The sequence below is a fragment of the Oryx dammah genome, unplaced genomic scaffold (genome assembly GCF_014754425.2).
Source record: "Oryx dammah isolate SB20612 unplaced genomic scaffold, SCBI_Odam_1.1 HiC_scaffold_11, whole genome shotgun sequence".
In the NCBI taxonomy this organism is placed as follows: Eukaryota; Metazoa; Chordata; class Mammalia; order Artiodactyla; family Bovidae; genus Oryx; species Oryx dammah.
This window is the reverse complement of record NW_024070195.1, coordinates 43,427,580-43,450,284: the sequence shown is the minus strand read 5'-3', so window position 1 is coordinate 43,450,284 and position 22,705 is coordinate 43,427,580. Positions and strand designations below refer to the sequence as shown.

Genomic DNA, 22,705 nt, shown 5'->3' with positions numbered 1-22,705 from the left:
TCATTTCAGTCGCTCAGTCGTGTCCGACTCTTTGCCACCCCATGAATCACAGCACGCCAGGCCTCCCTGTTCATCACTAACTCCCAGAGTTCACTCAGACTCACGTCCATCGAGTCAGTGATGCCATCCAACCATCTCATCCTCTGTCTTCCCCTTCTCCTCCTGCCCCCAATCCCTCCCAGCATCAGACTCTTTTCCAATGAGTCAACTTTTATGAGGTGGCCAAAGTACTGGAGTTTCAGCTTTAGCATCATTCCTTCCAAAGAAATCCTGGGGCTGGTCTCCTTCAGAATGGACTGGTTGGATCTCCTTGCAGTCCAAGAGACTCTCAAGAGTCTTCTCCAACACCACAGTTCAAAAGCATCAATTCTTCTGCACTCAGCCTTCTTCACAGTCCAACTCTCACATCCATACATGACCACAGGAAAAACCATATCCTTGACTAGATGGACCTTAGTCAGCAAAGTAAAGTCTCTGCTTTTGAATATGCTGTCTAGGTTGGTCATAACTTTTCTTCCAAGGAGTAAGCGTCTTTTCATTTCATGGCTGCAGTCACCATCTGCAGTGATTTTGGAGCCCCCAAAAATGAAGTCTGACACTGTTTCCACTGTTTCCCCATCTATTTCCCACTAAGTGATGGGACCAGATGCCATGATCTTCGTTTTCTGAATGCTGAACTTTAAGCCAACTTTTTCACTCTCCACTTTCACTTTCATCAAGAGGCTTTTTAGTTCCTCTTCACTTTCTGCCATAAGGGTGGTTTCATCTGCATATCTGAGGTTATTGATGTTTCTCCTGGCAATCTTGATTCCAGCTTGTGTTTCTTCTAGTCCAGCGTTTCTCATGATGTACTCTGCATAGAAGTTAAATAAGCAGAGTGACAATATACAGCCTTGACGTACTTCTTTTCCTATTTGGAACCAGTCTGTTGTTCCATGTCCAGTTCTAACTGTTGCTTCCTGACCTGCATACAGATTTCCCAAGAGGCGGGTTAGGTGGTCTGGTATTCCCATCTCTTTCAGAATTTTCCAGTTTATTGTGATCCACACAGTCAAAGGCTTTGGCATAGTCAATAAAGCAGAAATAGATTTTTTTCTGGAACTCTCTTGCTTTTTCCATGATCCAGCAGATGTTGGCAATTTGATCTCTGGTTCCTCTGCCTTTTCGAAAACCAGCTTGAACATCAGGAAGTTCACGGTTCACATATTGCTGAAGCCTGGCTTGGAGAATTTTGAGCATTACTTTACTAGCATGTGAGATGAGTGCAATTGTGTGGTAGTTTGAGCATTCTTTGGCATTGCCTTTCTTTGAGATTGGAATGAAAACTGACCTTTTCCAGTCTTGTGGCCACTGCTGAGTTTTCCAAATTTGCTGGCATATTGAGTGCAGCACTTTCATAGCATCATATTTCAGGATTTGAAACAGCTCCACTGGAATTCCATCACCTCCACTAGCTTTGTTCCTAGTGATGCTTTCTAAGGCCCACTTGACTTCACATTCCAGGATGTTTGGCTCTAGATGAGTGATCACACCATCATGATTATCTGGGTTGTAAAGATCTTTTTTGTACAGTTCTTCTGTGTATTCTTGCCACCTCTTCTTAATATCTTCTGCTTCTGTTAGGTCCATACCATTTCTGTCCTTTATCGAGCCCATCTTTGCATGAAATGTTCCCTTGACACCTCTAATTTTCTTGAAGAGATCTCTAGTCTTTCCCATTCTGTTGTTTTCCTCTATTTCTTTGCATTGATCGCTGAAGAAGGCTTTCTTATCTCTTCTTGCTATTCTTTGGAACTCTGCATTCAGATGCTTATATCTTTCCTTTTCTCCTTTGTTTTTCGCCTCTCTTCTTTTCGCAGCTATTTGTAAGGCCTCCCCAGACAGCCATTTTGCTTTTTTGCATTTCTTTTCCATGGGGGTGGTCTTGAACCCTGTCTCCTGTACAATGTCACAAACCTCATTCCATAGTTCATCAGGCACTCTATCTATCAGATCTAGGCCCTTAAATCTATTTCTCACTTTCACTGTATAATCGTAAGGACCTAACCTCCTCAGGTCCCTTTAATCTTGCCTCGGGTGGTTTCTTGGCTGCCCTTCCCGTGATGAGCAGCTGTTGGAAGTGGAACTCAGGGTAGGTTGTGGAAGCTGGAGTCTCGCCTACAAGAAACAGGAGACAAGAAGGGCCTCCATGCCTGGAAGGCCCACTGGCACTGCTTGGTTTCAACACCCAGGAGGACTCCCCCAGGCCCTGCTCCAGGGCAGTTTGAGGACTCTTGGGAATAGCAGGCACTCCAAGCAAGGTTCCACTCCACCCTCGTTTGTCATCTGATCCATCTGATTTTACTTTGGAAACAGAATTACTTGAGAAGATGATCTAAAAATAATTTCCCTACATTATTTTTCCTAAATGAACAGTGAGATTAGCTACCAATCCGTCTGCTCCTTTCCCATGAACGTGCTCTAAGGAAGCAAAGTACCTGGAATGTGGGGCCCTGAGGAGACAGCCTTCTGGGGTGCACTTGACGCTTTAAAAAGGGGGAATGGAGCAGAAATTGATTCTCTCACTGCTGAGAAGCCCCGAAGTCCACGATCAAGCTGCCGAGAGGATTAGTCCTCCCTGGCGATTTTAAGGAGAAATCTGTTCCCTGCCTCTCTCCGGCTTCCGGGGTTGCCGGAAATCCTTGGTGTTCCCTTCGTTTTTTCCTTTTACATTTTTTTTATTTTTATTAGCGTATAGTTGGCTTACAATGTTGTGTTCTTTTCAGGAGGGGGGTGCATCTGGTTTTATTCCCATCGTCTTCAAGGGCCCAAAGAGGCTCAAACTTGGGGTCAACACCTTTGACTAAAGCGTTGGTATCTGCCCTCATGGACACAGACGCATGTCCACTAGGTTCTGAGAGTTGGACTAGATGACCTTCAGAGTCAATTCCCAGCTTCCAGTTCAGTTTTTAAAACAAAGAAGACACTGAAGGGAGAGAACCAATCGTTGTGCCACTTATTAGATATAATGCAAAAGCCCAGCTCTCTCTCTCTCTCTCTCTCTCTCACACACACACACACAGGCACACACACACACACCCCTTTCTGGCACTTTGCTGTCTGTACCATTTTACTCTCCTCACACAGTCCTGGAGGTGACCCATCATTCTGCCTTCCTCCCAGGCTCAACTGGCTTGTTTGTGTAGCACACACACCCTCCTTTCTCTCCCCTTGTAATCTGGCTCGCTGGATCCCAGGAGATCTACGTGGTATTTTTCTTTCAGCTCCCCATCTGAAAGAGGACAGCCTTCCCTATAAAACAAAACCCAGTAAGATTAGGGCAGAGCAAGCTTGCCTGGGATCTCCAGAGGGGGACTGGAGGTGCACTCGTTGTCTGCCTCTCTCCCTCCTTCCCCTGGGGTCCTGCCCCTTTGATTTCCGCCGCTGAGACCACACCCACACCCTCCGAAAGTACAGCATCTCCTTCTTAAATGGCCAAGCGTAGACCAAAGCCCCACCCCAGACTAGACTAGAATTTCAGAAGGAATTAGCTTTGTCAAGCAAACAAAAGCAAGAACAGTGAGTGGAAAGGTGAAAATGAAAGGATATGGAAGGCTTCAGACGGCAAGTTCTTAAAGGAAGCTCAGAGTTGGGTAGAGGTGATAGATTATTTACATGATATAAGGCTAACTAATTAAATGTTACATAAAAACTGTTTCCTTTTTTTTTTTTTTTGGCTGCACTGCACAGCATTTGGGATCTTAGTTCCCTGACCAGGGATCGAACCCAAGCCCCCTGAAGTGGAAGCCTGGGGTCTTAACCACTGCACTGCCAGGGAAGTCCCTATAAAAACCTTTTTTCAATGAAACATAAAATTGATAAAATTTGTAGAGATTTGTTTCTGAGCCTACATTCACCAGTCACAGCACAGAGCACCCTACTCCTTCCTACCTTACATGGCCCAGCTCAAAGAAGAGCCATTTTGAACTCAGGAGCATTTTCCCATTTCATTGACTTTCTGGCGAAACTCCTTCCAGAAGAGGTGCCTTGATCACAAGGATCTTTCTGGGGAAAGCATGGACATAGTGGAAATCAATTCACTGATTAGACAAACCCTGAGCACCTACTTTTTTTCCAATTGAGTCATAGTTGATTGACAATGTTGTGTTAATTTCTTCTGTACAGCAAAGTGATTCAGTTACACACACACACACACACATCAGTTCAGTTCACTCGCTCAGTCGTGTCCGACTCTGCAACCCGATGGAGACTGCAGCACACCAGGCCTCCCTGTCCATCACCAACTCCCGGAGTTTATATATATGCATCCTTTTTTAGATTCTTTTCCATTATGATTTATCACAGGATACTGACTATAGCTCCCTGGGCTCTGCAGTAGGACCTTGTTGTTTATCCATTCTATACACAATAATTTGTATCTGCCAACCCCAAACTCCCAAACCGTCCCTCTCCCAAGCCCACCTCTTGGCAACCATCCATCCATTCTCTGTATCTGTGAGTCTGTTTCGTAGATAAGTTCATTTGTATCTTATTTTAGATTCCACATATAAGTGATATCACATAGTATTTGTCTTCCTCTTTCTGACTTACTTTACTTAGTAAAATAATCTCTAGGCCCATCCATGTTGCTGCGAATGGAATTGTTTTCTTCTTTTTTATGCCTGAGCACCTGCCTTGGATATGAAGGCTGTACGATCAGTGCTATCCCCACTGTTCTCCAGGCCCGCATCAGGACAGAAACCATGCAGGGAGGAAGGGACCCAACCCCATCCACCAGGCACCCACACAGACCACCATGGAGACAAGCCAGGAAGATTCCACACACTGTCTTCTGACCCCTTCCCGCAGCTCATCAGATTCTGCTTACCATGTTCCTACATAGACACCCACACACAGACATGTATTCTTTTTTTTCTTTCTTGGCAGACGTGCATTCTTAACCGCTTGTTCTCTGTCCACAACTTTCTGTTAGGCTAAACTCCTCCAGTATGTGTTTTCATTTCTGGTTTCTTTCTAGACTCCAATTCTCATTCCAAAGACAATGCCACCTGGGCCCAGCAGGTGTCACCCTTCACTGGGAATGATCAGCACCTCTCCAGTCCAGTTCAGTTCAGTTCAGTTCAGTTGCTCCGTCATGTCTTTGCGACCCCATGGACTGCAGCACGCCAGGCTTCCCTGTCCATCACCAACTCCCAGAGTCCACCCAAACCCATGTCCATCGAGTCAGTGATGCCATCCAACCATCTCATCCTCTGTCGTCCCCTTCTCCTCCCGCCTTCAATCTTTCCCAGCACCGGGGTCTTTTCAAATGAGTCAGATCTCTGCATCAGGTGACCAAAGTATTGGAGTTTCAGCTTCAACATCAGTTCTTCCAATGAACACCCAGGACTGATCTCTTTTAGGATGGACTGTTTGGATCTCCTTGCAGTTTGGACTCTCAAGAGTCTTCTCCAACACCACAGTTCAAAAGCATCAATTCTTCGGCGCTCAGCTTTCTTTAAAGCACCTCTCTTGCCCTGTGTGAAATCCAGTCCCAAATGGTGGATACCCCGTGGGCTCTGGGTGGAGGGAATGGAAGGAGGGCTCTGAAGAATGGTGTGTGCGCCAGCAGGAAAGTCCTCAGAATACAGCAGCCTAGTTACTTCCAGCTCAGCCTGACCGACATCCTGTAGAGAATTTGCTGTTCGATCTTGGGCAAGCTATTTAACCTCTCTGAACCTCACTTTCATCTTGGGACTTGCCCCTTACCGGGTGATTGTGGAGTGTGAATAAGACGCAGCATAAAGCCCCTAGCCCACTGCCTACGTCGTGACGAGCACTCGAGCTGTGGTCCCTTTCCCATGCTGGCTGTGGAAGGAATAATGGCCCAGAATTCAGATCTGAAGTTGAGCTCTGCCCCTTGAACCCTGCCTGAGTGTCTGTCAGAGTTGTGATGAAGATCAAATGAAACAGAGCAAGTAAAGCACCTGGTAGGAAGCCTGGCCCGGAAAGTAGAGTGACTGCTAACAGCTAACTTCACGGCGGCGGGCTGGCTGGGTGCCAGGTAATGTTCTTGGCCAATTACAAGTATGAACTCATTTAAGCCTCATTAAGATCCCTTATGAGTTCAGAAACCTGTTAACCTCCTACTATCTCTGACTCTGTGACTCCCTCCTACCAAAGTTTAAAGTCTTCTTATGAATTATCCAGCAGAAAACAGCCCCCAGTTCTGTCGTGTCCAGATGGGAAAATGGGAGGAAACACCGACTCGTCTGCTCCAGGAGGAGCGAATCAAGCCCAGCCCGACTGCCCGCTGTCCCTCCCGAGGACCCCAGGAAAAAGCATGGAAAAAAACAGAATTCCACCAGTTTATTCCTCAGAGACAATCAACAGTGACTCACGCCCTCTGTGACACAGGGGGGCCCCCAAGAGGGTCTTTGACCTTCCTCCCCAGATGATATTCACCCCAGATATTTAGCCCTGGGGTCTGCCTATGGACAGCACCTTGGTTACAGAATATTTTTACCAGGAATGAGTTTCCCCAAGTTACTAAGGTTCACATAGGGAAGTGAAGTGAAGTGAAAGTCGCTCAGTCGTGTCCAGCTCTTTGTGGCCCCATGGACTTTACAATCTATGGAATTCTCCAGGCCAGAATACTGGAGTGGGGTTCCCTTTCCCTTCTCCAGGGGATCTTCCCAACCCAGGGATCACATCCAGGTCTCCCACATTGCAGGCGGATTCTTTACCAGCTGAGCCACCAGGAAAGCCTTCACAGAGGGAAGACTGGGAAATTCAAAGAATTAAATAGAGAAACCATAGGGTCCAAGAAGATGTGGAGGGCCCCAGCAGCATCCCAAGAGTTCAGACCTCCTTCTCACGTGGAAGGAAAGCTGTAGGGTTCTGCCTCTATCAATTGTGATGACCTGCAGAAGAAATGAAAAGGAGATAATAATGCTTCGAGCCAACTTGACCCCATCATTTGTCCCTATAACCATCCATGCCAGAGCCCTTAACACAGTGATGTGGAAAATTCTAGATCACCAAGCACCAGGAGCCACTTTCAGACACACTGTCGGGCAGAAGCGGAGAGGGCCGGTGCTCCTGCTTTCTGCTCCTGAGCCCAACAGCAGCAGCTTCAATCACACTCAGCCTGATCCCAGTGGACGCGCACTGCCCCCGCCGTCAGCACCAGAGATAACGCCCTCTGTCTCCCCCTCCAAGGGACCAGGAGGCACACAGACCAACAGAGACATTACCTTCTGGATAAGTGGACCCCGGGAGGACAATGTAGCCTAGGAGAAGAAAATATATGAGTTGAGGACAGTCTTTTCTTTTCTTTTTTAATTTTTATTAGACTATAGTTGATTTACGCTGTTGTATTAGTTTCAAGTGTACAGCAAAGTGCATCAGTTATACATATACCTATACCCACTCTCATCTTCGATTCTTTTCCCATCTAGGCCACTGCAGAGCACTGAGGAGTTTTCTGTGTTATACAGCAGGTTCCTATTAGTGATCTGTTTTATCCATAGTAGTGTGTAGATGTCGATCCCCATCTCTCAGTTGATCCCTCCCGCCCAGGACAGGCCTGATGGATGAAAGTCTCCTCCATGGCAATGGGGGACGCCATGGGAGAACCAGTCACAAACAAAGTGAGCAGAGGTTGGGTCTGACGTTTCGGGAGGCTCACTCACCGGAGGAGGCAGCTCTCTGCCAACTGCGCAGACCAAAAACGAAGATGATAAAGCCCAGGACCAGTGTTACCAGAGACAAGGAAACCTTCACCGTCTGCACAGGCGACAGCCCAGGAGCTGCGGAAACAGGAACTGAACTGCAACCGATTCCCAGAGCTGGTCCCCAGAGCGCCTTCGCTGACTGCGACCTCCGCCCAGAGGGTCAGAGGTGCTCATCCGGGGCCCAGGGCTCACACCAATCCAGGCCTGAGCAAGTGGCCTCTCCTCAAAACCCCCATCCCGCGGGTCTCTGTTCCTGAAGGTCCCTGAGGAACCCCTCTCCCCAGGTTTGTACCCCAGCTTCCAGATGCTCTCTGAGACCGTAGGGGCCCTCCAGGCTTCCCGTTTTCTTTCTTCACCCCAAAGGCACCCTGACCGGAGAATGCAGGGCCCCCTACTCCTCTCTTCACTTGCCTGTGGTGACCATACTTGCACCCTTGACTGCTTTATTCGAGCATTTTCCCATTAAATTGTCTTTCCACCTTTCCTTTCTGCAGTTCCTTGCTATCTGAGGGCTTAGGTGTCTCTACCTGTCCACTTTCAGATTGGCCATGGGTCCTTCCAGAACCTGTCTCTGCCCCACCTCCACAGCCCCCACATCCTGGAACTGGTCCTAGTCTGAATCCTGTCCCCCTCCCAAATTCCTTTCCTTTAACTACTTCCCGTCCTGGGGTTCAAACAGCGATGATTGGCTTGACGCGGTAGCCCCCAAACGTGCACATCAAAGCACCTGTCAGCCTGGCTTCCCCTCTCTGACACCAAGAGGCTCCTCGCTCTCCTGCGATCTTTATTTCTCCAGTTCCCATCCCCGACCTGACAACGGAACAGTGGAAATTTGAAGATCCTAGAATACTGCATCACAATTTGGGGCTCTGAAAATATGGTTACCAAATCGACTTCCTCTTCTCAGGACAATCAGGCTCCCCTCCCACCTTCCAACAAGCGCAGAACACCAACCACAGCACCATGGCAACGGCAAGGAAGATTAACTCTTTATGCTCCTGTATCCCCTGGCCCCATCTCTGTCAAGCACGCTCCACGAGTCCCTCCAGACTTGCTCATTTTCAGCATCTCCCTCTCTTCCCTGTACCGTGGACCTCTCTACAGCTTCCTCCCTCTGCCAAAGTACTGGTGTTCTTTTTACAACCACCTACTTGCAGTGTTGCTGCTGCTGCTAAGTCGCTTCAGTCGTGTCCGACTCTGTGCAACCCCAGAGATGGCAGCCCACCAGGCTCCCCCGTCCCTGGGATTCTCCAGGCAAGAACACTGGAGTGGGTTGCCATTTCCTTCCCCAATGCATGAAAGTGAAAAGTGAAAGTAAAGTGGCTCAGTCGTGTCCGACTCAGCGACCCCATGGACTGCAGCCTACCAGGCTCCTCTGTCCATGGGATTTTCCAGGCAAGAGTACCGGAGTGAGGTGCCATTGCCTTCTCCAGCCACTTGCAGTAGCTCTCTGCATTTTGTTGGTATTTTTGGCCACGCTAGAGCAGCACATGTGGGTCTCAATTCCCTGACCAGGGATCAAACCTGGCCCCCCTGCAAGTGGAAGCGAAGAATCTTAGCCACTGGACTGCCAGGGAATTCCAGTAGCTCTCTGCTTTAACGCTAATTCCTCCCGCCTGTGGCACACTTACTCCAGTCCTGAAGGATGAGTTCAGGAGCCCCAGTGTGCTCGACCACACAGGTGTAGGTGTCCCCAAAAGAGGGGGTTGTGGCCAGATGGGAGACGGTCTGGTACGTCCAGTCTCCATTGGGCTGGACGATCCTCTGGGCCGTGCCGTGTGGGAGGACCTCTTGCCCGTTCCTCCTCCACGTGATGGCCACATCCGCTGGGTAGAAGCCCCATACGTAACAGGCCAGCATCACAGACTCCCTCGTGTTAAAAGGAGTGGTTCTGGCTACCTGCACGGTCGGCGGGCCTGCACAGGAGGAAAAAACAGTCACGAAGGAGGGCACCACCCTGGCTTTTCCTCCAACCTGGTTTCTCTCCTACTTCAGTGCTTCTTGGATTTTGCCCACCCACCCTCCCCGCCCTCACCCCAGGCCTGCACACATCCCTCTGAAAATGAGAAGCTGGAATATATTCCTCTGCACTCTTTCCTGTCTCCCACTCCATCCCTGCTCCTTCCTTTCTCGTTCCTCCAAAATCCTGTTTGATCACAGTAAGTAGAAGCTGGGGCTGAACTGCAAGCTGTTTCAGAAGGCATTGTATTCATTGCAAGCACTTAAAAGCAAATTGTCATCCAGACTTACAGGTGGGGGTGAGCAAAAGTAGGAAAACACCCTTGTCCTCAAATCACATTGAACAGATTAACTTGGTAAAGAAAGTATTTTTTTTTCCTTGAAGAGTTTAAGGCATGTGTTCGTGCTCAGACGTGTCTGACTCTTTGCGAGCTCACGGACTGGAGCCTGCCAGTTTCCTCTGTCCATGGGATTTCCCAGGCAAGAATACTGGAGTGCGTTGCCGTTTCCTACGCCAGGGGATCTTCCTGATCCAGGGATTGAACCCCTATCTCCTGGGTCTCCTGCACTGGCAGGCAGATTCTTTACCACTGTGCCTTCTGGGAAGCCTGAATAGTTTAAGGAAGCAAGACTAATTCAGGACTAACTCTTAAATTTGGATGAGGGTGGACCCAATTCACCAGATCGTTCATATTGCCATCTGTTAGTGATTTATTTTTCTAGGTGACCCTTCAGCTTGCTTGGGTGTCTTTCAAATAAAATCCTCAATAAAAATCCAAGATATTGTGTTAAAATGCAGATTCCCTAGCCTGCATCCCTGGATATTTTTATTCAACGGATCTGCAGTAGCTCTCAAGGACTTGAATTTTTATTTTTATGTTTTTATTTTAAATTTATTTCTGTTTTTGTTTTTGACTGTGCCACACAGCTTTCGGGATCCTAGTTCCCTGACCAGGGGTTGAACCTGCGTCCCCTGCACTGGAAGCACTGATTCTTGACCACTGGACCATCAGGGAAGTCCCAGGACTTGCATTTTTAACAAGCACCCTCCCCAGGCCATTCTGAGAAATGATATCTTGAGACACAACACTTTTTAAGATAGAGAACTTCAAGTTTGGGTTGTTTTTTTTTTTTTAACCAATCTCAAGTCATTCTCTATGCAAGTGATTAGGGAGAGAGTTTGCTTCCCTTGTGACTCAGCTGTTAAAGAATCCGTCTGCAATATGGGAGACCTGGGTTCGATCCCGGGATTGGGAAGATCCCCTGGAGAAGGGAAAGGCTACCCACAGTATTCTGGCCTGGAGAATCCCAGGGACTGTATAGTCCATGGGGTTGCAATGAGTCGGACACAACTGAGCGACTTTCACTTTTACTTTATTTCAGAATTCCCTGGGAGGCTTTCCAAATTGTCCCATGCCTGGGCCCATCTTAGACCCGGGACACCAGAACCTGGGATACAGAGGCACAAGCATTTTGGGGAAAGCCATTCTGGTTATTCTGACAGTTCAACCTCTGGCTGAACTTGGATCTGTCTCCTGAGATACCCTGAATCGAAGGAGAATATTCTTACTCTCCCTGCAGAAGCTCTTGCCTGCTCAAATATCACCGCCCCGTTTGCATTCCAGCCCCACCCGTCAACCCCTTTGTTTCTCTCTCTTTCTACATCACAGGTCCTCCCATTTATCTGCTTCTTTTCTGCCCACATCTCAAACCCCCTGTCAATCGATGGAGCCTTCATGGCCTCCCCTCTCCTCACCATCCCTCTGCTCCCCTCTCTCCTTACGTGTCCTGTGAGTCAGAGAGCCCCAGAAGGGCTGGGTGTGCACGGCACAGTCCTGCAGACCACTGGACAAGCGCTGGATCAGGACATCTTTACTGTTGAGGAACTGTGAGAGGTACTTGGCTAAGCCGTTCAGCACCCCAAATTCACGAGGAACCATACTGGCCTGCAGGGGATCCCAGCAGGTCAGCAAATCCTTGTTGAAGGAGACACAATACGTGAACTCTTTTGGATTCCCATCATCGTCCAACAGACAGGTGCTTTCCACGTGTGCCACAAAGCCACCTGCAGGAACCAGAGAAAGGGGGCGGCTCAGCATCCTCTGCAGGAGCCCAAGCCTCAGTTACACCCGGTGAGGAGGGTGCAGACTTCCTGCCTGAGGCATCATCTGCTCACCAAGCTCATGAACAGGAGTCTCTGCAAGTCCTGATTCAGGCACTAGGTGATCCTAACAGAGACGTTCCTAGATCCCATTTCCTCTTTACATAAGACTCAACATGGAGACACAAGTGACCCAAAATTATATGCATGTTTAAACACAATGATTTACCCAGGATTAAGATTTTCAGTAAGGCCAATGACTGAGTGAGAAAAGGGGGTCAAAGGAAAGAGTCAGGCTCGTTCTGTGCTGGATACATTATTAAATACCCATGCCACATGTATATCTGGAGGACTCGCCGTGTGCCAGACACCGCGCGAGAAACTGGGGACACAGCAGCTATCAACAGGGCTGTCATCACCTTTGCCTACATTCCAGCAAGAGATATCTGTCACACAAATAATTACACAGCTTAATTACATTAAATTTGCTACACGGATGAACAAGTTTCTACTGTGTAGCTCTGGCAGCTATAGTAATATCCTGGGATAAACCATAATGGAAAAGAATATAAAAAAGAACTATACATGTGCGTAACTGAGTCACTTTGCTCAGCAGAAATTAACACAATATTGTAAATCAACAATACTTCAATTTAAAAATATAAATTCAAAAAATTGCTGCAAAGCTTCAGTACAAAGTGTGGTGGGAGTATATAATAGGGAGATAGACTGCTTTGGGGTATCCGAATCCAATAGCAAAACAGAACCCCCCAATCCAAAGGGAGCAGAGGAAGGGAGAGTCCTTACCTGCTCCGGTGCAGCCCAGGCTGAGGCCCAGCAGCAGGGGCAAGAGGACAGTCATTCTCTGCTCTGGGGAGACACGGGGAGTTCGGTCCCCTGGACTAGCTCCTCCAGGGGCCCTGGGTCTTCGTCTACCCCAAAAGTCCCAGCCTGGGTAGAATATCTCTACACACTAAGTGGGAATGTGGTACTGCCCGGGGCCCCTTGATGCTCTCTAAATGAGCAGTTTGAGGCTACTAAGGCCCGAGATAATAAACCTGTTCCTTGCCAGATCATCTGAGCGTTCCAAACTGAGAATTGTCAGACTGCCTAGGTGGGCGGGGACAAGTATAGAGACAAATCATTGAGCATCTCAGCCTAGCATCATCAGTTACCAGGTAGATCTCATCCTGCCCTGGGCTTTTAGCAACTGGTCTCTTACTATCCCACAGAACAACCAGTCTGCAGGTGGATTTCCCTTGAGAAGGAAATGGCAACCCGCTCCAGTGCTCTTGCCTGGAGACTCCCTTGGACAGAGGAGCCTGGTGGGCTGCAGTCCATGGGGTTGCAGAGTCGGACACGACTGAGCAACTCTCACACACACACACACACACACACACACACACACACACACACACACATACACAGGTGGATTTCCCTAGATTGGTGGAGAGAATAAACCCTGTATTCCCAGGATGTATGCAGCCTAGACTGCCCATTTGGTCTAACTGTTTTCTCTCAAGGTCTCCCCAGATACTAAGACAAGGTCACCTCTCTTGCTCCTTTAAGGGAAGTTGCTGGGGAACTTAACCCTTGATTACATAACCCGTGGTCTGTCCTGTTACCCAGGAAACAGGTGGACAAGAGGCCCTTCTGGGAAATGCGGTAGAGACAGGGCTGCTAAGAGTGCAATTGTCTGGCCTCAAAGCAAGATGGCAGAATAAGAGGCGCTGTTCCTAAGAGCTCAGGGCCACAGCCCTGAACAGTCCCTCCCTGGGTTCCCATCGCTTCTTCCGTTCTAGCCAGACGAGTTTCATTTTCCCCTTTCTGCTTTCTGGAGCCAGGACACCCTATCCTTTGGACCATCTCAGGGCAGACCGCTGGGCAACCCCACTCATCTCCTTGATAAATAGCTGGCCATGAGTCAGTGCCCATAGCCCACTTGTCTCCCCCAAACTCAAAGTTCCCCTATGTGTTTCCCTGACAGGGCCCATCTGTCTTGGGGCAGGCCCTCCTCGCATTGTGAAGCCACTGGAAAAATGAGATAAACGTTTCCTGTTCTTCTTCCCCAGGAAAAGACAAACTTCACGTAGCAATTCATTCTCACCTTCCTATACAACTGGTAGATTTTTCCATTACAAATGTAAAACCCTCAGTTGACTTCCCTGTGGTCCCCACCAGGCTTCAGGGCTGCCTCTCCCCAGCTTGGTTCCTGAAAGCTCTTGAACTTGACTCAATAGTGAGCTAGACAAAAGAGGATGAGAAGGGAACCCCTTAACACAACACTTACCCGTCCTTCCTCCAAGTCCCTGACTCCAAGAGAATATGATATTTCTGAAGAAGAGAGGAAAGGGGAAACTATATCCTCCAAATGAAAATATAGATGAATATCAGGAACCAAAGGCTGGTTTTGTGTAATTAGTTGAGCTTCAGTGATGCGTGGCCATGTTTTCCTACCATGCCCCGCTCTCAACCCCACCTGGTTACAAGATTGTTCTACACTTGAACTTCTCTAATCAGCCGTGAAGGGTGTTGAATGAACCGAAAACGGAGGAGGTGGGCGGGAGTCCAAAATTTGTTGAGCTTCTACTTTGTGGCGGATACTATGAGATCCACACTATTTCATTTAATCTTAAAAGTCCTGTTAATGGTCCTTTTTATAATTTGGAAAACAAGTTGAAGACTCACACCAAAGGTTTCAAGGTACACACACACACACATTTGAGTGTGCTCACACACTCACTGTCCTAGAACTGAGAGGACCACATAGAGGTAGCTTGTGGTGGCCCCCGCTGAAAAAAGGAAAACGAGAAGAGCCAGCACATGCCTCTGAGTCTTGTCTTTCCAATGCTCAGAGTTCTCCCACTCTGAACCAGTGTCTCTTCTACTTTCTCTTTCAACAGTCTCAAAACTGTGTGAGTTCCCCTACACACATGTTCACTTCCCCTTTGAAAATCTCTCCTCCACCGCCAGGTAGGTGGTGAGCCTAACCTTAGGAACCAGGTCTCGGGATCCTTATCAAGGTCTCCAAAGCCTGCCTGGAGCTGGAATGCTCCCTGCGTGGCCCTCCGCCAGCTTCTGGAGGCTCGGCGAGCTCCCTTTTGTGCCTGAGTCTCTGCTCAGGCAGCCAAAGGAGATGTGAAACCTTCCATAAGGCAGCAGCAGGAAACTCAGGCAATTTCACTTCTCTATTGATGAGAAGATTGAATGTGGTTTTAGAATTAAGCTGGACAGAAAAACCCAGAGACCTGTGCTCAGCGAAGTGGTTTCTTCCTTCCCTTTTTCCTCTTGACTCTACTTTTTTGTGTTTGTTTTTACACACATAGCTCTGTCCCCACTTCTAGTCAACTCCAAAGAATATTTCAACTATCTTGAGCATCGTTGGTAATTCACTTCAGTTCAGTTCAGTCGCTCAGTCGTGTCCGACTCTTTGCGACTCCATGAACCGCAACATGCCAGGCCTCCCTGTCCATCACCAGCTCTCAGAGTCAGGCTCATATCCATCAACTCGGTGATACCATCCAACCATCTGATCCTCTGTCGTCTCCTTCCCCTCCTGCCTTCAATCTTTCCCAGCATCAGGGTCTTTTCCAATGAGTCATTTCTTCTCATCAGATGGCCAAAGTATTGGAGTTTCAGCTTCAACATCAGTCCTTCCAATGAATGCTCAGGACTGATTTCCTTTAGGATGGACTGGTTTGATCTCCTTGCAATTCAAGGGACGCTTCAAAAGTCTTCTCCAACACCACAGTTTAAACGCATCAATTCTTCAGCACTCAGCTTTCTTTACAGTCCAACTCTCACATCCATACATGACTACTGGAAAAGCTATAGCTTTGACTAGACCGACCTTTGTTGGTAAAGTAATGTCTCTGCTTTTTAATATACTGTCTAGGTTGGTCATAGCTTTTCTTCCAAGGAGCAAGTGTCTTTTAATTTCATGGCTGCAGTCACCATATGCAGTGATTTTGGAGCCCAAGAAAATAAAGTCTGACACTGTTTCCATTGTTTCCCCATCTATTTGCCATGAAGTGATGGGACTGGATGGCATGATCTTAGTTTTCTGAATGTTGAGCTTTAAGCCAAACTTTTCACTCTAATCTTTCACTTTCATCAAGAGGCTCTTTAGCTCCTCTTCATTTTCTGCCATAAGGGTGGTGTCATCTGCATATCTGAGGTTATTGATATTTCTCCCAGCAATCTTGATTCCACCTTGTGCTTCATCCAGCCAGGCATTTTGCATGATGTACTCTGCATATAAGTTAAATAAGCAGGGTAACAATACACAGCCTGACGTACTCCTTTCCCAATTTGGAACCAGTCTGTTGTTCCATGTCTGGTTCTAACTGTTGACTTGCATACAGATTTCTCAGGAGGCAGGTCAGGTGGTCTGGTATTCCCATCTCTTGAATATTCCACAGTTTGTTGTGATCCACATAGTCAAAGGCTTTGGCATAGTCAATAAAGCAGAAGCAGATGTTTTTCTGGAACTCTCTTGCTTTTTCGATGATCCAGCATTGGTAATCCATTTTGAATTACCAACAGATGTTGGTAATTTGATCTCTGGTTCCTCTGCCTTTTCTAAATCAAGCTTAAACATCTGGAAGTTCATGGTTCACATACTGTTGAAGCCTAGCTTGGAGAATTTTGAGCATTACTTTGCTAGCGTGTGAGATGAGTGCAATTGTGTGGTAGTGTGAGCATTCTTTGGCATTGCCTTTCTTTGGGATTGGAGTGAAAACTGACCTTTTCCAGTCCTGTGGCTGTTGGTGATTGGATGACCATTTATGTAGAACCCAGGACTGACATTAGGGAACCCCAGGCAACTTCTCTTTTGCTGTCCCTCTGTATTTATTTATTTATTGGCTATACTTGGTCTTCACTGCTGCTCATGGGCTTTCTCCAGCTGTGGTGTAAGGACTTCTTGTTGCAGCGGCTTCTCTTGTTGCAGAGCACAGTCTATAGGGCTTGCGGACTTCAATAGTTCTGGTGCACGGGCTTAGTTTTCCTGTGGCTTGTAGGATCTTCCTGAACTAGAGATCGAACCTGTGTCCCCTGCACTGGCAGGTGGATTCTCAACCTCTGGGCTACCAGGGGAGTCCCTGTCCCTCTTTTACTGCCACTATAGAAGGGCCCAAAGAGTGAGTCCCCTCCTTGCCCACTGCCTCTTCTACCAACCTAGCCACCAAGGCCAGAAGTGGACTAACTATGGTGTGTGTGCAAAGCATTATACAGACTCCCAAGAGCTAAGAGATGTGGCCTCTGCCTCCATGTCGTTCACTTGCAGGTCAGTTGGAGAGTGAGAAGAAACACCTAGAAAGAGAAGAGTTTTTGTTAAAGCAGGCAAGCAATCTGGATGGTGGACTTAAAAGAGAAAAAAGAAGTCATTGTGGGTTTGGTGCACAGGAAGTCCTCTCCATTGAGTAGGCCTGGAAGTGGGCTGCATTCACATCAGAGAAGAGGAAGGCGATTGGTGCATAACCGCACAAGCTTGGAAATCTATGTTTCTGTTGAGGGTCTACCAGCCACCTGGACTGGTGAAAACAAAAACAACTACAATGACATCATTGGCACATGGAAGAAATTCACCAGTGTGGTCTTACGCTTTTTCCGAGAGGCTGGCCATAATACTGGAGCTCTTCTAGGTACTTCCTAGTGTCCCTGTACGCACCCAGGCTCCTCTTCTGGACAGATGGTTTTCACTTAAGCTTCCATTTTATAAAGTCAAAAATTGTTCAATCCATCCAACATCTGTAACTGAAAACCAAGAATATAAGACCACATTTGTGACTTCCTTCAATGTCTTCCCAGAACTACACACTTCTGCATTGGGTCAGGATTACGTGACTTCCCAGTCTGTTCAGCTTCACGTCCACCCACCTGCCATCTCACCTCTTCTCACTCTTCATCTTCTCTGTTAGAATTCACTACTCTAGACCCTGACCTTTGGGTTACAGTAGCTATAACTAGTTCAACATCTTTCCATCCTGCAGCCGGATAACTTGAACTACTAGCATATATTTTACCTGATTTGCCACAAGTCTTTTTTTTAAAAAATATTTCATTTGTTTGACTCAGCCAGGACTTAGTTGCAGCATGTAGGATCTTTAGTTGTGGCATGTTGGATCTTATTCCCTGACCAGGGATCAAACTCGGGCCCCCTGCATTGGGAACATGGAGTCTTAGACACTGGACCCCCAGGGAAGTCCTGCCACCACCACTCTTGAATCATGTTATTACCACCCCATCTTAACTATGAAAAAATGGAGGCAGAGGGAAGTTAGTGATTGCTCAGCTTTGCCCAGATGCTGGGTAATAGCACGATGACTTGAACACAGGATTTATGATTCAAAATCCTACACTATAATAATGTCTTGAAAAAGTGAAAGTATTAGTCATTCAATCCTGTCTGACTCTTTGCCACCCCATGGATTGTAGCCAGGCTCCTCTGTCCATGGAATTCTCCAGGCAAGAACACTGGAGTGGGTAGCCATTTCCTTCTCCAGGTGTTCTCCTTGACCCAGGGATCAAACCCAGGTTTCCTGCATTAGAAACAGATTCTTCACCATCTGAGCCACCAGGGAAGCCCTATAATAATATCTTAATAATCAGAAAATAATTGAAAATTGCCAACCATTTCTAATAGGAATTTTAAAACCATAATATATTTATATATTTAGAAATTAATATACAAAAGTATAAGAACTTTATGGAATAAAAGGAAAACTTTATTAAAGTACATAAATGAAGGCCTCAAGAAGTGAAGAGACATACCATTATTCATGGATGAGGCATCCTATCACAATGAAGAAGTCAGGTTCCCCCCATATTCCTAACCAAAATCAAAGCAGAATTTGGGGAGAATTTGACAAACTGACTCTAAAATATATATGATAATAAAGTCCATGAAAATCTTAGACAATTTTGATAAAGAAGAGCATAATGTAGTTTTCTGGGAAGTGAGGTGGCAAAGAAATGGAAACTAGCATTGTCAAATATGAAAACATTTTTAAAAAGCCGTAATAATTTAAACAAGTTTAAGTGAACAAGAAACTGACAAACCAATTGAACAGAATAATTCGGAGACAAATCCATGCATATGGAGGAATTTGGCATAAAATTTCTGGGAATAAATCAAATAGTTTCTAAATGACATTAATGTCAATTTAGTGTTTGGAGAAAAAGGAAGTTGTAAACATACTCACACCATATGCAAAAACTCCAGATCAGTAAAGATCCAAATGTGAAAGGAGAATAACAAATACTAATAGAAAAAGGCTTAGTGCAACATTATAGATGGCCAGATAAATACAAAGCAAAGCATTTTTACCCAAAATTATTCATCAGAACAGAGAGAATTACCTTCGATATAAGTCCTTAAATTCTTCCCTTTCCAAATTTATGGCCACTCTTTCAAAGTTGTTTGGAAAAGATACATTATTCTAAAATGATTTCAATTAACAAATAGCTGAGGAGCCTGCATACTGTTTTCCAGAGTGGCTTAACCAACTTCCATTCCTACCATATTGCATAAGGATTCAGCAACAGTACAGAAGTTCCTCAAAAAAATAAAAAACAGAACTACCATATGATCTAGCAATTCCACTTCTGGGTCTTGATTCAAAGAAAACAAAAACATTAATTCAAATATGTGTATATATATATACCCCCATGTTCACTGCACCATTACTTACTGTAGACACAACATGGAAACAACCTAACTGTCCATCAGTGCATGAAAGAATAAAGAAATTGTCGTGTGTACATATAATGGGATACTATTCAGTCACAAAAAATAAAATGTTGTCATTTTCAACCACATGGGTGGACCTCAAGGGCATTATGTGAAATGAAATAAGTTGGAAAAAGAAAAATACCATGTAATCTCTTTATTATGTGGAAGAGTAATAATAAACAAGCTGATAGGAATGGAAGAGAACAGACTTGTGGCTGCCAGAGACAGGGGCCGGGAGATGGGAGAAAGAATAAACTCGTTTTGGTGGGGCGTTTTAGTTTAAATAAATGGATTTATTTTTAAATCAATCAATCAGATAATCTAGAAACCATTAGCATAATCAAAAATAAATACAAGAGAAGAATTAGAATAAAAATTATGGAACATGAAAGTGGAAACAGCAATATGTGTTAAAATACTATGTTATAAATTATGTGATTTTAAACTTGTGAGTAACTAAATGAAAGTAGTTAGCAGACGTTTGACTATTTGCCTATAACTTTTATATACTTAAAGCTTTATATTTTGAAACTGGTCAAAATGTTTTAAAAATATTCTCACTGAGAATATGGAGACTCACCTTATCACTTTATGTTCCAGCAAAAATTATAACTTTACTGCCCTGGGTTTGGAAAGAATTTCTTAAGATTATGAAAACACAAACCATATGGGTTGTTTTTTTTTTTTTTAAGGTTTTGGTCACATCAGGTGTATGTGGAATCTTAGTTTGATGACCAGGAATTAAACCAGTGCCTTCTCCATTGGAAGCATAGAGTCTTAACCACTGGACCCCCAGGGATTTCCCACCATATGGATTTTGATCATGAAAATGAAATTATTCTATTTAGGGAAGGGACCATATACAAACTTAACTGACGAGCAGCAAAGTGGAAGAAGGCACTTACAGTATTTATATACTGACATAGGATTACTATACGGAATATATCAGAAACACCCACCCCCACAGTCACATGAAAAAACCATTTTTAAGATAGATGAACAATATAAATCAGCAACTCACACAGAGAGAAACCTAGGAGATGATGTCCAGCCTCACTAGTAAGGTAAAAAAAGCAAATTAAAACATGAGACCACTTGACACCCACTGAATTGCCAACATTTGAAAGTCAAATAATTTCAAGTGCTAATGTCAATAAAGGAAAGTGAGAGTTGGTGAGTGTGTAAGCTGTTTATGGTCCCTGAATCACTGAAATGACAAAGCAGCTGTGTGAAAAAACTAACCCATGAGCCAAGACGGCATAGCCGTGAGGGCAGAGTCTGGGCTGACTGTATCACGTCTTGGAAGACTTCAGCCAAGGTCAGATAGAGCTGGAAGATTAGGAATAGGTTCACGGAAGAGGAGGCACCAAGATTTTTATTAAAGGGGGACATCAGATGAGAGAGGGTCTGGAAGGCTTCTTGAATATTATAAGTGACAGTATCACAGAATGCTTGATCAGACAGCACCTAACCTAAGCCCACCGCTTTACAGATGAGGAGTTTGAGGCCCAAAGAGAAGGTGTGACTTGTCTAAGGCCACACAGTGTAGTTTAAAACAAGGTTTGGAAATTTTCTGGTGGTCCAGTGATTTTCGACTCTGCACTTTCACTGCCAAGGGCCCAGATTCACTCCTGGTCGGGGAACTAAGATCCCACAAGCCAAGAGGTACAGCCGAAAAAATACTCACAGATAAATAAATAAAACCACTTTTAAGGCTTGAGCGGCAGGAAGTTTCTGGATAGGTTGGAAAATGGAGAGGGAGAAATCAAAAAGAACTAGAAAGCAACAAGGGACAGATGCAAAATGGTAAAGTGAAAGAAAAAGGTCTCAAAGAGAGACCATATAATACTTGAAAGCAGAGTCAAAGTTGTTTCCAGAAAAGAGGTTAATGATGCTGCTGAATTCCCCAGTGAAAATCTTGGCTAAGTTACAAGCATTTTTTCTACGTGCCAAGCACTGTTCTAAGCATTCTGCAAGATATTAATTTATTTAAGCTTCACTGCAACCTTATTCAGGGAGGCATCACTGTTAACATCATCCTTTTACAGAAAATGACACCAAGACACAGAGAGTTTGAGGAACTCATCCAAAGGAACACAGCTACAGATATGATTGAATCCCCAGTGGTCTGGTTCTGCACCCCATCTTCTTAACCAGTACACGTGCTGCTCTTAGCAATAAGGTGGTTCAGAGGAGGTGCCAGGTTCTCAGAAGAAGTGAATATTTTCCCTGAGATTCTGATACAATGCAGAAAGCAGAGACTCTTGCACCAACACCAAAATAATTTCACTTTTCGTCTTAACGCCACTCCCTCCTTGAAAGCAACTCCCAGACCTCGAGAAAAGCAAGAGAGAAAGTGCAGGCAAAGGGAGTTACTACCACTTGCCATGTGCCCCCACCACACCACCACCACCCACCCGGGGCAGCAGCAGCATGGGTCTCCCTGGACAGTCCTCTCAGGCCACGGAACAGGTCATCGGAGAGGACACATGAGTTCTGGGCCCTTCCAGGCTGTTCACACTTCACTTCAGTGATTTTTGATTATACTGTTTTCACAAAACCAAGATGACTTAGAACAGCATCTGAAGTCTTATTTTTCCCACTCTGAAGCTCTTGTTTTCCCAGCTATGGTGAAGGCTGAAGGTAGTTATATATTCCTCAAGGCAGCCTCTACTAGGCATGAACACTTTCACAAACAGTAAAGTGCAAAAAAAAAAAAAAAAAAGCAAGCAGCTTCCTCCACTATTGTGTGAGCAGATTATCAGAAAGAGACTCTGCTTTCATTGCTCACATATTTTGCACAGACTAATAGGAGTAAAAGCCGTCATGCTCTGTGGAGACCAGGAAGCAGGAGTCAGCCAGGAGTTGGGGATTTTCCCAATTCTCTCCCTAATGAGGGCAAACTGTCTCAGGTGAAGGCATGTTGAGTTTGACATGATAACCTACTCGAGTTAAAATATCCAGAAATAAAATATCATGAGTTAAAAAAGAAGCCACATCAATATTAAGAAATGAGATTTATTGCCTTGACACAGCAGTGGTGTGGTTGTGATCAGAAGGCCACCCTGGGTTCCCCTGGATGCAGAGCCCTCAGCTGAGAAACCTGGGTGCAACACATGCTCGCACAGACAGACAGACAGACAGACAGACACACACACACACACACACACACACACACACACACACACACACACA

The 22,705-nt window shown here is 45.8% G+C and overlaps 2 protein-coding genes across 2 annotated transcripts in view; both read right to left on the bottom strand.

Moving 5' to 3' along the window:
• Positions 1-6,333: 6,333 nt before the first annotated feature.
• Positions 6,334-12,872, bottom strand: LOC120869859 (HLA class II histocompatibility antigen, DM beta chain). Its single transcript, XM_040249158.1, has 6 exons — positions 12,583-12,872; positions 11,458-11,739; positions 9,347-9,631; positions 7,674-7,790; positions 7,236-7,271; positions 6,334-6,902 (listed from the first exon to the last, which is right to left on the bottom strand). Exons 1-6 carry the CDS (start codon positions 12,635-12,637, stop codon positions 6,889-6,891), a joined length of 789 nt encoding a protein of 262 aa, XP_040105092.1. The 5' UTR covers positions 12,638-12,872; the 3' UTR covers positions 6,334-6,888.
• A 9,638-nt stretch (positions 12,873-22,510) lies between these two features.
• Positions 22,511-22,705, bottom strand: part of LOC120869857 (HLA class II histocompatibility antigen, DM alpha chain) — a 14,959-nt gene continuing 14,764 nt past the window's right edge. The window contains exon 6 of the mRNA XM_040249156.1: positions 22,511-22,705. This exon is cut by the window's right edge and continues 186 nt beyond it. The gene's annotated coding sequence lies outside the window, so the exon portion shown is untranslated.

Bases quoted from the DNA above. Each gene is read 5' to 3' on its own strand.
- LOC120869859 (XM_040249158.1), bottom strand. From the start codon at position 12,637: ATGACTGTCCTCTTGCCCCTGCTGCTGGGCCTCAGCCTGGGCTGCACC. The intron at 7,791-9,346 runs GTAAGTGTGCCA...CTGTTTCCGCAG, and splicing joins ACTCATCCTTCAGGACTGGA to CTCCTGGGCTGTCGCCTGTG. The intron at 7,272-7,673 runs GTGAGTGAGCCT...TTCTTCTCCTAG, and splicing joins GCAGAGAGCTGCCTCCTCCG to GCTACATTGTCCTCCCGGGG.